The 16,185-nt window shown below is 39.9% G+C and overlaps 1 protein-coding gene across 1 annotated transcript; it reads left to right on the top strand.

Annotated features, from left to right (window-relative positions):
• The first annotated feature begins 1,453 nt into the window (after nucleotides 1-1,453).
• IFIT5 (interferon induced protein with tetratricopeptide repeats 5) lies at nucleotides 1,454-10,544 on the top strand. Its single transcript, XM_023760504.1, has 2 exons — nucleotides 1,454-1,471; nucleotides 7,495-10,544. The coding sequence occupies exon 2, from the start codon at nucleotides 7,808-7,810 to the stop codon at nucleotides 8,936-8,938; it is 1,131 nt and encodes a 376-aa protein (XP_023616272.1). The 5' UTR covers nucleotides 1,454-1,471; nucleotides 7,495-7,807; the 3' UTR covers nucleotides 8,939-10,544.
• The last annotated feature ends 5,641 nt before the right edge of the window (nucleotides 10,545-16,185 follow it).

The following is a 16,185-nucleotide window of genomic DNA, read 5'->3' as shown; positions in this document are numbered from 1 at the left end:
TCCAGGCCCCGGGCGTCTGGATCCGGCCTGTCGGGAGAGGGTCCCCGAACCGACTCTGCTCCGGAGGCCGAGGCTTCCCAGGCGGCTGCGGTCCGGCCGTTGTCCGGCGAATGCGCCCCGGGGGCTTGTCCACTCCCCGCGGCTCTTCTGGGCGGCGCCCGCGCTGGGGGGCCCAGGGCCCTTCCGGCGGGGCCTCTACGTGGCGCGGGGCTCCCGAGGCCCATCGCCGCCCTCCCGTTCCCGGGGCTGCAGCTGCCATTCCCTCATCTTGGCAGACGCAGTGTGGCCGCAGCCCCGGGCGGCGCATTGGTCTCCTCCTACCATGTTGCCTTGCGGGTTTCGGGGTCTGAGCGCCTCCCTGCCCGTGAGCTGCCTTTGCGCCACGGACGGATTGGTATTGTTCCACCCGATCCGCTATTTCAGGAGGATTTCTTTATCCTTGACTGCTGGGCGGTGACGGCGCCTCTCCCTCGCCCCTGTCCTGGGCGTGGTTGGTGTGCCCGTCGCGTTTATAGAGCCGGGGAAGGAGAGGTTACGATCCTGGACGCCCGAAGCAGATAACCCCTTTGTTCTGCTAGTTGGGTGACCCAAAGCAAAGTTGTTTAAACTCTGTGAGTCTGTTTCTTATCTGTCGAAGATGAATGGCATCCATCTCATAGGACTCATATTAGAAGTAAAATAATAATGAGTCCCTAACCTCTAACATTTGTAAGGAGGAAAAGGGTGTACACTGGACATGTATATGCAGGGGCGGGGGGAGAGGGGTGGACTCCATTGGGGAAGTGAGATGGGCTCCCAAGGACAGTGAAAGACTGCTTCTCACTGGGGAAAAAAATATTGCTGAAAAGATAAATGTTGCCTCTTCAGGCACAATAGCCTCTCTCTGCCAGCTTTCCAGAGACAAAGTTAAAATATTAAGTTGACAGCGTTTAAAAAGGAAAACTTCTCATGGCCGAAGAGATGGGCCGAGCGCGGCTGTGGCCGGCTGAATGCCCCTTGCAGATCTCACATCCACATTCATAAGCCCAGGCAGCCCTCCACATTGTCTTGGGCTGCGGTGGTAGAAACCCTCAGAACAGAGGCCAGTGTTCATGTTAGTCTATGGGTGGGCAGGGGGCTGTTGGGCTCAGATGGTGGTGAATCTGGGCAGGCTGGTAAGGCCCTGGCAAAACTTACCCATGATTTTGGTGCAGTTACACCAGAGAAAGGAACAAGTTCTATAGGGGAATCATATCAGGTCTCCCAGTGAGGAATGTCAGAAACAGTTCAACACCTATTTTCAAAATCCAAACATAGAGCCAGACAGAGAACATGCCAAGATATAAAGACAAATGTAGAGGGAAGACTGAACTGGGAAAAGTTTGGAGCCATTAGCAGAAGGGAAGAATTAGAAGGGATTCCTTCATCTGAAATTCAGGTGCTTTTTATGCTAAGCCTACACCTCTGGACAGCCTACAGAAGCTGCCAGTATGTAAGTTCATTCATTCATTTAACAAATATTTATTTATTGAACTTCTATTATAACTGGAATAATAGATGCTAGGGACACAGAAATTAAAAAAAATTAGAACAAGGTCCCCATTCTCATGGGGCTCACATTTAAATGAGGGAAATAGACAAGTAGTATATAAATGAGTAACCAACATAATTCAGAAAACTAAAGCAATGTAGTGGCCAAAGAAAAGGGTCTAGAATGGAGGAGGCTATTTTAGATAGCTCTGCCTCAGGCAGCCTCTTAAATAGTGAATATTTGAGCTGAGTTACAGGAGATAGTCACTCAGAGATTTAGGACCAGAGCATTCCAAATAGAGTAAAAACAACAGGTGTAAAAGCCCTTGAACTTGGTATGTCACTACAGAAAGAAAGTCACTGTGAATGAGGAGGGAGAGTAGTGGGAGAGAAGGTTGGATGGATAAACATGGCCAACTCCTTTAGGGACTTGTAGGATGTGGCTGGATGAGTATCTAAGGGTGTTGGAAATCATTTGGAGATTTTAAGACTGACATAATCTGGTTTATATTTTCAAAAGTTTACTAGTTACTATATGGGGACCAAGAGTAAAAGCAGGGAGACCAAATTTTTGTCCCAGCTCAAAGGAAAGGTAATTGTGGTTTATACTAGATAAGTAGCAGCGGGAATGGAGAAAAGTAGTTGGATTTGAAATGTATCTGGACGGTAGAATTAACAGGACTTCCTATTGGATTTGGATGCAGGTTGAGAGAAGAGGAACCAAAAATTATTCCTCAGTTTTGACCTGTGGAACTAAGAGTTGCCAAACAAGGTGGGGAAGACAGGGGAGAACAGACTCAGGGGCCCAAATTTCTGTATTGGATATGTTTGTTTGAACTAAAAATGAGATAAGTCTGGAATTCAGAGGAGAGATCAGAAATAGAGGAAATACTTGGGAAGGGCATCAGCTATACAACAGCAAGTCTTTAATTGGATTGTTCGGAAAAGTATTTTAATTCACTTATCTTAATAATGATAATTATATCTTTGTTAACTAAGATTCTTGCACTTCCTTCAGATCAGGAAAGTAGGGGAGGGAGGGGGTCTCTTGTTGTTTGAGAGAATCACTTGTATACACGTATATAAGCCAAACCAATGGACATGGACAACAGGGGGATGGGAGCATGAGTGTGCGGGGTTGGGGGGGTGAGGGGGGAGGTTGGGGGTTAATGGGGGGGATGAGGACACATTTGTAATACCTTAACTAATAAAAAAAATAATGATAATTATATCTTTGTTAACTAAGATTCTTGCACTTCCTTCAGATCACCTTTAGCACATTTTTGCCCAGCTCTCTTGTTGTTTGAGAGAATCACTAATTGTCTTTAAATAAATGTATATCTCTGCCACTCCCTATCTGAAGCACTTCGTGAAGCACAGCCTGGTGAGAAGTAGCCCATCTCAAAACAATTCCAACAAAGTACAATGTTTTGACCTTTAGGGCTCATATATGAAATTGTTATTTTCTTAACCTGAGACCTTTATCTGGTCTATTTTGCCAATGATCAGTCACACAAACCTCTTACCTGCTCTTTAAGCTTCTTTGAAATCCCTTCTTGTTCTCTTTAGGTACTCCTTCAACGAAGTGAATTTTATATATATCCTATGTTTTAAAGAAAACTATTCTATGAAAAGCAACCCTCCAATTTGTATATGAGAAGTGATATAATGTGATGGTTGAAAGGCATAGCTTTTGAATCAGGCAGAACCAGGTTGGGATCTTGGCTCAGGCACTTTATAGCTATGTAACTTTAGACATGTAATTTAAACTCTCTGCCAGAACTCATCATAAAATTGTTAAAATATTGATTTAATATATTTTTATTGGTTTTTAGAGAGAAAGAAGTGAGGATAGAGAAATAGAAACATCATCAATTGGCTATCTCCTGCATGCCCCCTTCCCTACTGGGGATCAGCCCTGCAACCCAGGCATGTGCCATGACTGGGAATCGAACCAGCAACCTCTTGGTTTATGAATCGATGCTCAACCATTGAGCCACACCAGCTGGGCAAGAGGTTTTTATAAAAATTACTGTAATCTATATGATATGCTTGGCACACTGCCTGGCATGTAGTAAACCTTCAGTGAATTGTAGTTTTAGTTATTTGTTTTTTAAGTACTCATATGATTCTAGACCAGGGGTGGGCAAACTTTTTGACTTGAGGGCCACAATGGGTTCTTAAACTGGACCGGAGGGCTGGAACAAAAGCATGGATGGAGTGTTTGTGTGAACTAATATAAATTCAAAGTAAACATCATTACATAAAAGGGTACGGTCTTTTTTTTTTTAGTTTTATTCATTTCAAACGGGCCGGATCCGGCCCGAGGGCCGTAGTTTGCCCACCGCTGTTCTAGACAGTATATTATAAATAGTATATATTTATTCTATTGAATTGCAGTAAACCTAGTGATATGCATAAAGTTGTTTTTAAAATATATCCTTGTTTGTCATTTAATTTAGCTCTTCACCTTGAATAAAATAGCAGAAATTTAAAGTTAAATGAGAGCTCTAACCTTTTAGGCTTGAGGCCTTTTTACCTGTTAAGCCCCAAGGTCCACTGTTTCTTCACTGTTTCATACCATAGCCACCAGTCCTATGTCACAAGTTAAATTAAGTAAAACAAAAATTCAGTTTCTTCATTATACAAGCTGCATTTCAAATGACCAGTGGCCATGTGTGGCTAATGGTTACCATATTATAGAGCACAGATAAGAATATTTCCATCATGGCAAGAAGTTCTATTGGAAAACTCTAGTCTAGACCTGCAGTCACTAAAATGTAGGACCTGTATATACGGTATGTGTATATTTATATACACAAACAGAGAGAGAAAGAATAAATGTGAAAAATTATAAAAATGGAAATTAATAGGCTAATTTAAATATCTACTAGATAGATTAAGTCCATTTTAATATTTACATTTAGTATTTATAAAAATTGAAAAACATTTCATGGAGTAGTATATTAGATTATGTACCCAGATCGGAATCAACCTCACAACCTTTTGGGGATGATATTCTAACCAACTGTGCCACCCATCAAGGGTTGGTTTTATTTTTTTAATCACTACTACTAATTGTGCAATTAATCCAGTTCTCTAATTTTTCTGTCACTTTTGCCTACTAGGATGGCCCCTTTCCAATTCCTAAAGACTCAGTCCAATTCATTTTAATCTCATATTTGACTCAAAGCATTCTCTCCTCCTTTCCAACCCCAGCAAATATCGCGATAAGTGCCACGAAGGACAGGAAAATGTGATAGACTGGGGGGGGGGGGGGTGCAGCTTTTATCTAAGGCAGTCAGGTAGCTCTCTTCAGAGAGCTGAGATTTGAGCCAAAGACCAGAATTACGAGAATAAGTAAGCCCTGAAACTCTCTTAGGAAGAATAAGGGAAGAAAAAGAAGGTACAAATGCCCTGAGATAGTACACACTTGGCATAAGAAATAATAAACAATGGGATTTTTTAAAGGCCAGTATGGCTGGAGTTCAGTGTGTGAAAGGAAAATGGTACAAAATGAGGCCAGAGAAGTAAACATGGGCTGGAGATGAAGGACATAGCAACCATGGTTAGGAGTTTCGGGCTGGAGATAAAGATTTGAGCATTATTAAAAAATAGCTTCACTTCTGCTTTGTAGTCCATCTTTCTCGCAATTCAGGTGACATCTTCACTTGAGTAACACACATCTTCAAATTAACATTTCCAAATAGTCCTCTTGATTTATTCACTCAGCTCCTGAAGTCAAAAGCATAGCAGTCATCTGTGCCTCCCTCGTTGCCTCGTGGCTCTCCCCACACCCAGTTCATCAGGAAGACCTATCAGTTCTGCCTCCAAAATCTAACAATGCAGAACTCACTAACCCACTACTACAACCTGAGTGGAGGCTTGCATAATCCCTCCTTAGATTACATCAACAGCTGCCTTCATGTCTCTTTTAGGGAGATTTGCTCTGGCCATGCTACCCATTTCCTGCCAGCCACCCATTTCCCTCTCCTGCTTTATTTTTCTCCTTAGCACTGTCATCATCTTACATGCTCTGTATTTTCATTTCTTTTCTTTGGTCTTTTTATGGCACATCCCACCCCCTGTTAGAATGTAAGCTACATGAAGTCAGAATTATTTTTCCTGTTTTGTTCACTGCTATAGCCCCAACATGAGCAGTGTTAGGCATATAGTAGGCTCTCGATAACTATTTGTTGAGTGAATAGCTGTTGCACTAGTTTCCCAACTTCCTCTCTTGAACCTCTATCGTCCATTCTCCACAGAGCACCCAGAACTTTTTAAAGCTTAGCTCAAACATTTTCCTTTCCCTCCTTAAAAATTTTTCTCCAATGGTTTCTGCAATTAGATTACAATTTAAGTCAGCTGTCCCTGCCTACTACTTCTCATCTCCTACTACTCTCCTTTTCGTTTATGCTTCAGCCACACTTCCTTCTGTCCCCTGAACGCTGCCAAATTTGTTCCCACATCAAGGCCTTGGTGCTTGCTGGTACCTCAGCCCAAACCAAGGTTTCTCGCCTCAGCATTGTTGACATTTTGAATTAGATCATTCTTGATTTTGGGGCTGACCATTCCTTCTGTGGTGACAAACGAAATTGTCTCCACACATGACCAAAGGTTCCCTGGGAGTTAAAATCACCCTGGTTTAGACTATTCTGCCCTCAAATCTTTTATGACAGCCTCCTTTTCATTGTTGGCCTCATACTTCAATTGCTGCTTTTTACAAGGGCTATTCCTTAACAATCATAACTAAAGTATCCCCCCACCAGCAGCAGCACTTAATCCCATTACTCTGATTTTCTTCTTAACACTGATTAAACTCTGGAATTATGTTGTCCACTGATTTGTATGCATGCTTATTTTCTGTCTACACCTTTTGTTCCTTCCTTTTCCAGAATGGAGTTACCGTGAAGAAAGGGCCTTTTTCTAGCTTGTTCACTGCTATATCCACCACAACTAGAATACTGTCTCACACATATGATGTGATCAATAAATGTTCATTGATGGAAAACTACTATAGTTCCCATAAACACTTATACAAATACATATTTACACTGTGCATATAATGGGGGTCCTGTGTGCGGCAGAAAAGGAAATATACACTCAGACACACTGTACACTGTTCATTCCATAATGAGAGCATTTCCCTCTTTGAGAGAAATCCTAAGTAATCTTTTTTTACATTTCTTTTTTTTAAAATATATTTTATTGATTTTTTACAGAGAGGAAGGGAGAGGGATAGAGAGTCAGCTGCCTCCTGCACATGCCCCCACTGGGGATGTGCCCGCAACCAAGGTACATGCCCTTGACCAGAATCGAACCTGGGACCCTTGAGTCCGCAGGCCGACGCTCTTTCCACTGAGCCAAACCGGTCAGGGCTTACATTTCTTTTTATGTCTCTGAAACTTATGCTTTTCCCCATCTTTTGGTATGCCTGTTTCTGTGCCTTTTCTCTCTGTAAGCTTTCCTTCCTCCCTCCCTGCACACCTTCCTTCCTTTCTTCCTTTCTTTCTCTGCAAAAATGATATATATGTGTGGTTTCTCTGTCTCCTTCAATGTATTTCTTATTTCTCACCTACTTTTTTCTCTTCCTTCATTAATAATATAGAGATAAAAATTTTATATTAATTATTGACTGTATATATTTATTGTTCTTAATTTTCAAGGCTAGTAAATAAAACATTTAAGTTCTCCTCTCTAAAAATAGGTGGTTCTTGTGGGATAGTGACTGCCAAAAGGAAATAGATACCCTGTAACATAGAAAACACTATCATCTCCAGAATTTTGCAATAAATAATGAGAATTTAATGAAATATTTTTGGGACATAACTGTACACATAGGAATCTAGTATAAAGTTATAGTAGCCTATGATTTAACTGTAAGATCAAATAAAAGATAAAATTGGTTATTAAGAAAATAATAGTACTATGGTTTAAAAATTGTTTCCTTTGTTCAAAAATTAAAAAGAATTTTATCTTTGACAGTGAGCTTCCTAAGGACTCCTTGAAGACCATTCTGTTGGAGTTAGAATGTCACTTTACCTGGAATTTACTTAAGGAGGACATTGATCTGTTTGATGTGGAAGATACAATTGGGCAACAGCTTGAATTCCTTACGACAAAATCCAGACTCACTCTTTATAACTTACTGGCCTATGTGAAACACCTAAAAGGCCAAAATAAGGATGCCCTAGAGTGCTTGGAACAAGCAGAACAAATAATACAGCGGGAACACTCAGACAAAGAAGAAGTACGAAGTCTGGTCACTTGGGGAAATTATGCCTGGGTGTATTATCACATGGGCCAGCTTACAGAAGCTCAGGAGTATACAGACAAGGTAGGGAACGTCTGCAAGAAAATGTCCAGTCCTTTTAACTACAAATTGGAGTGTCCTGAGATTGACTGTGAGAAAGGGTGGGCACTTCTGAAATTTGGAGGGAAGTATTACCAAAAGGCTAAAGCAGCTTTTGAGAAGGCTCTGGAAGTGGAACCAGACAATCCAGAATTTAACATTGGTTATGCCATTACAGTGTATCGGCTGGATGATTCTGACAGAGAAGGGTCTGTAAAAAGTTTCTCTCTGGGCCCTCTGAGGAAGGCTGTAACCCTGAACCCAGATAACACCTACATTAAGGTTTTCCTGGCACTGAAGCTTCAAGATGTACATGCAGAAGCTGAAGGGGAAAAGTATATTGAAGAAATCCTGGACCAGATATCATCCGAACCTTACGTCCTTCGTTATGCGGCCAAGTTCTACAGGAGAAAAAATTCCTGGGACAAAGCTCTTGAACTTTTGAAAAAGGCTTTGGAGGTGACACCAACCTCTTCTTTCCTGCATCACCAAATGGGACTTTGTTATAGGGCACAGATGATCCAAATCAAGAAAGCCACGCGCAACAGACCTAAAGGCAAAGATAAACTGAAAGTTGATGGGCTGATTACATCCGCTATATTTCATTTCAAGGCAGCCGTGGAACGAGACTCTATGTTTGCATTTGCCTACACAGACCTGGCCAACATGTATGCTGAGGGAGGCCAGTATAGCAATGCTGAAGACATTTTCCAGAAAGCCCTTCGTCTGGAGAACATAACTGATGATCACAAACATCAGATCCACTACCACTATGGCCGCTTTCAAGAATTTCACCGTAAATCAGAAAATACTGCCATCCACCATTACTTAGAAGCCTTAAAGGTCAAAGACAGGTCATCCCTGCGTACGAAACTGACAAGTGCTCTGAAGAAACTGGCTACCAAGAGACTTGGTCACAATGCGTCAGATGTGCAGAGTTTAAGTGCCCTAGGGTTTGTTTACAAGCTGGAGGGAGAAAAAAGGCAAGCTGCTGAGTATTATGAGAGGGCCCAAAAGATAGATCCAGAAAACGTAGAATTCCTTACTGCTCTCTGTGAGCTTCGACTTTCCACTTAACTGCATACTCTAGGAAATCGATTTTAAAGCTCTTCTCTCTATTTGGGGTTCTTATACTTTTATTGTTTTAATCCATTCATTACAGAGACAGTTTTTATTGAGTCGTTATTGTGTACCAGGCATCATGTTAAGTACTTTATATACATTATGATGAATCATTTGTTTTCTACTTTTGAAAATTAAAATACTGTAATTCACTAAGAAACAGCAACGTTCCAGCTGTTTTAACTTAAAAATGACATGGCCATTATGACTTTATACCCTTTATGCCTGCTGTTTATAATGATATTCTGATTAAGTTTTGTCAAATTTCCCATAATACTCACTTATGCAATGAGTATAATCCTACATAAATCTTTGACACCAAGGTCAGGAACACGGTTTCAGGAGTGCAAAATTTTATAGCTAAGTTCTTAATTATGTAACTTACAAAAGGTAGAACCTTCCAGTTACAGATGTCCTGACTTCAATGAGGATATTTAACCATCAACCTAAAGAATCCTCTTTGTTGGAAGAAAAAAGTTCATAATGAAAAATTTATCATCTCTGATGACTCAGTAAAAAAAAATTAGAACATGAGAAAAAAGTATTATGTCCTAATATGTTCATTAAGTAGCTAGAAATAGTTATGAGAAAATAATGGATAATGGAAAACCATTAGTCTCAAGCTTCTCTGGTTCTTTAACTAGAAGAATATGCCTAAACTGAATGTAGATTAAATTAATTTTATTTTTTCCAATTAGAATTGCAGTATTTTTAGGTTACAGTCATTGAAATAGAAAGCAGACCAATTGAGAAATTGGAAATAATGATAAGCAAATGCCTAAAGTAGAAGTCCCTAACCTATATCCCTAGATTACCAAAATTTCAATGATTTAGTTTTGGGTCTGGACTGGGCAGAATTCTCATACTCCCAATTTCTGGCCTTTGGTTAATTGTTTTAGAATTTCAACTTACTTCTGTGAAGCTATTTCTTTTATCTGAAGTTTTCAGATTGACATGCCTTCCTATAGATCATCCAGTAATAGGTAACCCCAGCTTTTAGTTTTAATATTCACCTTGAAGGGTCACTGTTGAAGGGCTCTCATCTCAAGGGGTTTTTAAAAATATCGTTATTGTTGAAAGTATTACTGATGTCCCCCTTTTACCCCCAATGACTTCCCCCTCCCCCCACTCCTGCCCCTCCCTAGGTTGGGATGTTGCTAAAAGTGGCTTCTTTAAGGTTATTTCTTTGATTATGTTTACTACCAGTATTAGTGGAAAAGTGTGCCATGTGATTTAATTCTCTATACCTCCAATGTAATTCTTAAAACTAATGTGTATGTGTATGTGTATGTGATTTACTTTTTGTTGCTATTTTTATTTTTATGGTTTTGATTATTATAAATGTAGTGAATTATCATTGTAAAATTTCAAACAATGCAGAAGTATATGACTTTAAGAGCACTCCCCTTACCCTACTCCAATCCTACACCCTCAAGGTAAACTGTTAGCAGTTTGATATGTATCCTTCCAGATATGTTTTTCTATGCACATTCAAACATACATATATACTACAGTGTATCTCATGATTAAATTCTTTTTAATGTTTGTTTTACTCAAATCACTTCTGTTTTTGTTTATTTCATTGATTTTATTTGTTTATTCAAGAAGGAAGAACAGGGAAGGGAATGATCTTTACTCAAGTATTTTAGAAATTCAGGACTAGAATATTTTATTTTGCAGAAATCATTTTCCCTTATTGGGAATAATGTAATTAAGGTTGTGCTCCAAATAGGCACTTGATATGCAATAAAATACAGTTATGGTATCAAAACAAAGATATAACTATAAGCCTCTATATTTAAATATTAGACATTAAAGTCTATGAAGTGACTTTAAAGCTCATTAGATATTAAAATATTGAAATATATAAGAAGTCATAACATGCTAAGAAAGTATAAAATCAGTATATGAAAAGCACTATACTGAACTAAAATTAATATGTTTATAATAACTAAATTTTGTCAATAATTGTACTCCCTAAAATTCATAACTATTTAGAAATTATTTCATAGACTCTTGGGTTTAAAAAAGATGTCAGAGTTCGCTTTTATCAATTAACCATAAAAACTTAAAGTTTTAATGACATGAATTATCTTCCTAAATGATAATTTCATCTGCAGATAGTCCTTATTCTTAGAAATGTATTCCTCCCATTTAACTGAAGAGTTATGGCCTGAAGTTTACACATTTTAGTCTGTCTTTAGGGACTTCAGAGATCTAATCTTTTATTTTTTTAGACAAACCAAAAATGTGCCCAGGGAAGTGGTTGTAATTGCCCTTTGGGGTGATTTGACCCCAAATCTCCAAAGTGATCTTGGAAACTATTTTATTGAACAGTAAAGCTATGCTACCAGTCTCACAAAAGATGAGAAAAAACCCTTCAACAAGAGAATCAGCTGGCAGGAAAACTGGCTTCGGCGTCATGAAGCTCGTAAACCTATTTTCTGTCGTCTCTGGGTGCAGAACTAGTCTTAGCAGTTGATCACATGCTATCTGCCAGAGTTTCAAGGACAATATAAGCAGTCACTGTTCCTTTCTAGATTGAGTCCTTGAAAATTATCTCAGTTCAAGAAGAACTGCACAGACCCACAGAACTTTAGAACCAGGAGGGCCATAAGAAAATGCCTGCTCTAGCCAACTTTATTGGTAAGAAAATTGGGCCACAGATTGGTGATGTGACTTTAAATTTCACAACTAATTTCTTCTTGCTCCTGGTTCAGCATCATTCTTCCCTATTTGACAGTTTCTACGTATAATTAATATTTGTTATACCAGTTAAACCTTAACTGGCAGTTTATCTGGCCATGATGTGATTATAATACAAGCAGGCCCAAGGAGGGCTCTTTTATAGAATGTGCTTATTGTTGAGATTAAAGAACATGACAGAAGTATAAAACGTGGAAATGTTGCATGCTCTTTTTATAACTGGTGGACTATAAGAAATGAGACTCCATTGGCCTGGATACTTAGAATAGTCTCCTTTGAGTAGTTCAAGAAATCAAGGGACTCAATCTAAGGAAGAGGCTTGTCTGAAGAGTTGGATGTTGGAAATCAGAAATTTGGAATATATTCATCAAACCTACTTTGGATGATTGAAGAACGAGTAAACAATTAGAAGCCAGGACACCAGGCCTTTGTCCTTGGGAGGTAGGATGCATCTCCCATACAAAACACCAACCAGAATCAGAATCTTTACCCAGGGTGGAGAGTGCTGTAACACACGTAACAACCAGAGGTAGGCCGGACTCACCTTCCTCGGCATCTCCTGTGTTTGCCTTGAGCTTCCAAGTCAGGGATTTTGGAGAGTGCCTCTGAGCCCCGAATTCCATTGAATATTAATTTAGCCTAAGAGTAGCTTCACCTCTCTTCACATGCTTTCCCTTTTCCATACCACATTGACACCAACAACGTTATGCTTCAGTCGCATCTAAACAAAACGAAAAACCCAAAATAAAAATCATAGCCCAGCTGGTATGGCTCAATGGTTGAGTGCTGATCTATGAGCCAGGAGGTCACAATTCGATTCCTGGTCAGGGCACGTGCCCAGGTTGTGGGCTCAACCCCCAGTAGGGGTCATGCACGAGGCAGCCGATCAACAATTTACTCTCATCATTGATGTTTCTATCTCTCCCCCTTTCTCTCTGAAATCAATAAAAATATATTTTTTAAAAATCACAGGTAATTTGTGTATAAAAACCTTATTAAGATTTCAGGAGAGAAGAGTCTACAACTTAAAACTTAATATTAGATAATTCCTGTTTCTCTTTTGAAAGAGAATTGTCATAGAAAGAGGGAGGGAGAGGAAAGGGGGAGAAGGGAGAGGAATGGAGTGAGAAGGAAAGACCCTCAAATATTTCGTGATGTTCCTGCCTCTTTCCATGATTCTAAGCCTTACCTCTTTTCCTATCTCTACTCTTCTTCCTCTGAAATAAAAACCAAATCCTCCATTTTCCTTAAACAGAGCAATTCAGTTCTAACTCTTACCCTCATACTCAGCCATGACCCACCTATGCATAACCACATTCACCAGATTACTTAGTTCAACAAAAGAGTCCTTCATTTTAACATGATATACTCTCTTTTAAATGAAATTGTTATAAATAAATAGCATCCCCTCACAATTTCACAGGAAATACACATATTAAAGTAAATTCAGCCTAGCTGGTTTTGCTCAGTGGATAGAGTGTTGGCCTGCAGACTGAAGGGTCCCAAGTTTGATTCCAGTCAAGGGCACTTACCCAGGTTGCGGGCTCGATCCACTGTAGGAGGTGTGCATGAGGCAGCCAATCAATGATTCTCTCTTATTATTGATGTTTCTATCATTCTCTCCCTCTCCCTTCCTCTGAAATCAATAAAAATATATTTTTAAAAAATAATAAATTCAATCACTAAATCTGTCATAATTCGTGTAAAGTATAATAAGAATGATGTGTTATGCTTCCAAATTGACACAGAATACACTTCCCTATATCATTTTGTTTCAACATTTCTCAAAATTTGAATTCTGATATGTGATTGAGTTCTTTGTGTTACACTTTAACTTTATCCTTTATCAACTCCTATCAAATAAATTAACACATTAGTTGGGGACCAAGAATGAGCCCCAAGATGGCAATATGGGTTCCCAAGAAAGGCAGAGGGCTAAAAATGTTTACCAATGGTTATTCATAGACAAGTCAACCAAAATCATCATCATACTAACTTTGATATTCCACATAGAGAAATAACCTGGGCACCAAAGTACTGAAAAACACCACACAGCATCTTTATCCCTGTATTTGTACTTGCAAGAGGAAGAAGACAAATGTGGGATGGGTAATGAGCAGGACTGGGGGTGAGAAGAGTAGGAAACAACAAACTTTAATGCTTCTTCTAAGGCTGACCTTGTCCAGCTGAACTATATAATTGGAGGCATCACCAACTTCTGGGAGGTGATCTCACTAATTCCAGCAGATGGCAGTGCCACATAACATGTCAATAAAGAAAAGGAAAGAAAAGGCTTTCCTGAAGTGCTAAACCCTTTAAGAAGAGAAAACTTGCTCAACATCATCAATCATCAGAGATGTGCAAATCAAAACCACAATGAAATATCACCTCACACCTGTCAGAATGGCTATTATTAAAAAGTCAATGAGGGTTGGTGAGGATGGGGAGAAAAGGGGACCCTTGTGCACTGTTGGTGGGATTGTAAACTGGTGCAGCCCCTATGGAAAACAGTATGGAGATTCCTAAAGAAGCTAAAAATAGATATACCATATGATCCAGCAATTCCACTCTGGGTATTTATCCAAAGGGAGGAAAAACTAATTTGAAAGGATATATGCATCCCTATGTACATTCCAACATTATTCACAATAGCCAAGATATGGAAGCAACCTAGGAGTCCATTGATAGATGAAAGGATAAAGAAGATGTGGTATATATACATCAGAATATTACACAGCAATAAAAATTGAAATCTTGCCATTTGCAACAACATGGATGGGTCTAGATGGTATTATGTTAAGTGAGAAAAACCAGGCAGAGAAAGACAAATACCATGTGGTTTCTTTCATTTATATGTGGAATCTAAAAAAACAAAACAAACAAAAAGACTCATAGAAACAGAGACCAAAGGAATGGTTACCAGAGGGAGGGAATGGTAGGATGGGTGAAAAGGGGAAGGGGAATATAGTCAATAATATTGTGATAAGTATACACGGTGACACATGATTACTAGAATTAGTGGGGTGATCACGTAAGTTATAAAAGTGTTGAGTCACTATATTGTACACCTGAAACTAATAAAACCAATGTAAGATTGGATACCAACTATACTTAAATAAAAAATAAAGAACAAACACACCAAAAAAGAGAGAACTTACAAATTATCCCTTTTTAGAATTGAGAGATGAGTAATCCTATATAGTAAAACCCTAATATGCAAATCAACTGAATGGCAGAATGACCAGTCGCTATGATGCTCACTGACCACCAGGGGGCAGATGTTCAATGCAGGAGCTGCCCCCTGGTGGTCAATGCACTCCCACAGGGGGAGTGCTGCGCAGTCAGAAGCCAGGCTCACGGCTGCTAAGTGCAGCAGCGGTGGCCCAGGGGGATAGAGCCTAAGCTGGCAGTTGGACATCCCCCAAGGGGTCCTGGACTGTGAGAGAGCACAGGCTGGGCTGAGGGACCAACCCCCTCCCCCACCCCACACACACACACCCAGTGCATGAATTTCGTGCACTGGGCCTCTAGTGAAGTATAACTCAATGCCCTGAAATTTTGTTTTCTATTTAGAGAAGCCAAGTGCAACCCCCAAATCCCAGCAATCCCAAAAGTCCCAGATACCCTTATGGGTCCCCTCACCAGAACACTTATTAGTGTCAACTTGTGTGTGGTTCTGCATTGACCTTAGAAAGTCACATAAAGCGGCTGCCCAACATCCATTCCCTTATTCCCAGCTTCTTCCCCTAAAAAGAGTAGAGGCTGATTTCAATCCATACCTGGCCTGTGTTCCTCAGAACCTCCTCAAATTTCTCCAGCACGCGATGGATTCTTCCTCCCTAAACGCCGGAGTATGCAGTACTCTTAGCCTCAGTATTTAATAACTCTAGGTGTTGATCTCACCTGTGTTACTTTCAATTTACCAATTAGGCAGTGAACTTGAAACCGTGGTGGGGGTGCTATGTGTATTTTGAATTCCCTACCATATACAACATGGTGGCAGATTCTGAGGAGGTGCTTAATAAGTAGTTATTATCTTCTCTCACCCACTCTTGAAAATGCTTGGCAGCATGCTGATTATCAGTAATGCCCTATTAGTTAGAGGCCAGCATAGGACTCAACAAAAGACTCTAGTCAGGAACTTCTGCTCCTAGTCAAACCCTAGTCTAAAGTTTTTGTGTGAAGTTAAAACAGCTTGTGTGGTGACCTGTAATGCCATCTTTTCATGCGTGAGACGCATGCGCTCCATCTTTTCCCAATGTTCAGGCCTCCAGTGTGAGCAGCGTCCTCCTCCCAGCCCTGGCACTCTATTGATTCCGCCTGTCTGTCTGGGCTGAACGCAGTTGTATCATTTTTTACAGTCAGGCTTCAATCAGGTAGCAGCTTTGGCAATAGGTATAAAAATCTATTGTTTGGTAGAGGGTTTTTTTCAAAGAAAAACTCAAACTTTGAAGTATGAGGAGAAAAAACTCAGATATCTGCCTCGAATTCACCCT

Source organism: Myotis lucifugus, unplaced genomic scaffold (genome assembly GCF_000147115.1).
Source record: "Myotis lucifugus unplaced genomic scaffold, Myoluc2.0 scaffold_184, whole genome shotgun sequence".
NCBI lineage: Eukaryota > Metazoa > Chordata > Mammalia > Chiroptera > Vespertilionidae > Myotis > Myotis lucifugus.
Note: the sequence above shows the minus strand (reverse complement) of the source record. Positions and strands in the feature narration are given on the sequence as shown.

Coding starts and splice junctions, on each gene's coding strand:
- IFIT5 (XM_023760504.1), top strand. CDS start 7,808: ATGGGCCAGCTTACAGAAGCTCAGGAGTATACAGACAAGGTAGGGAAC.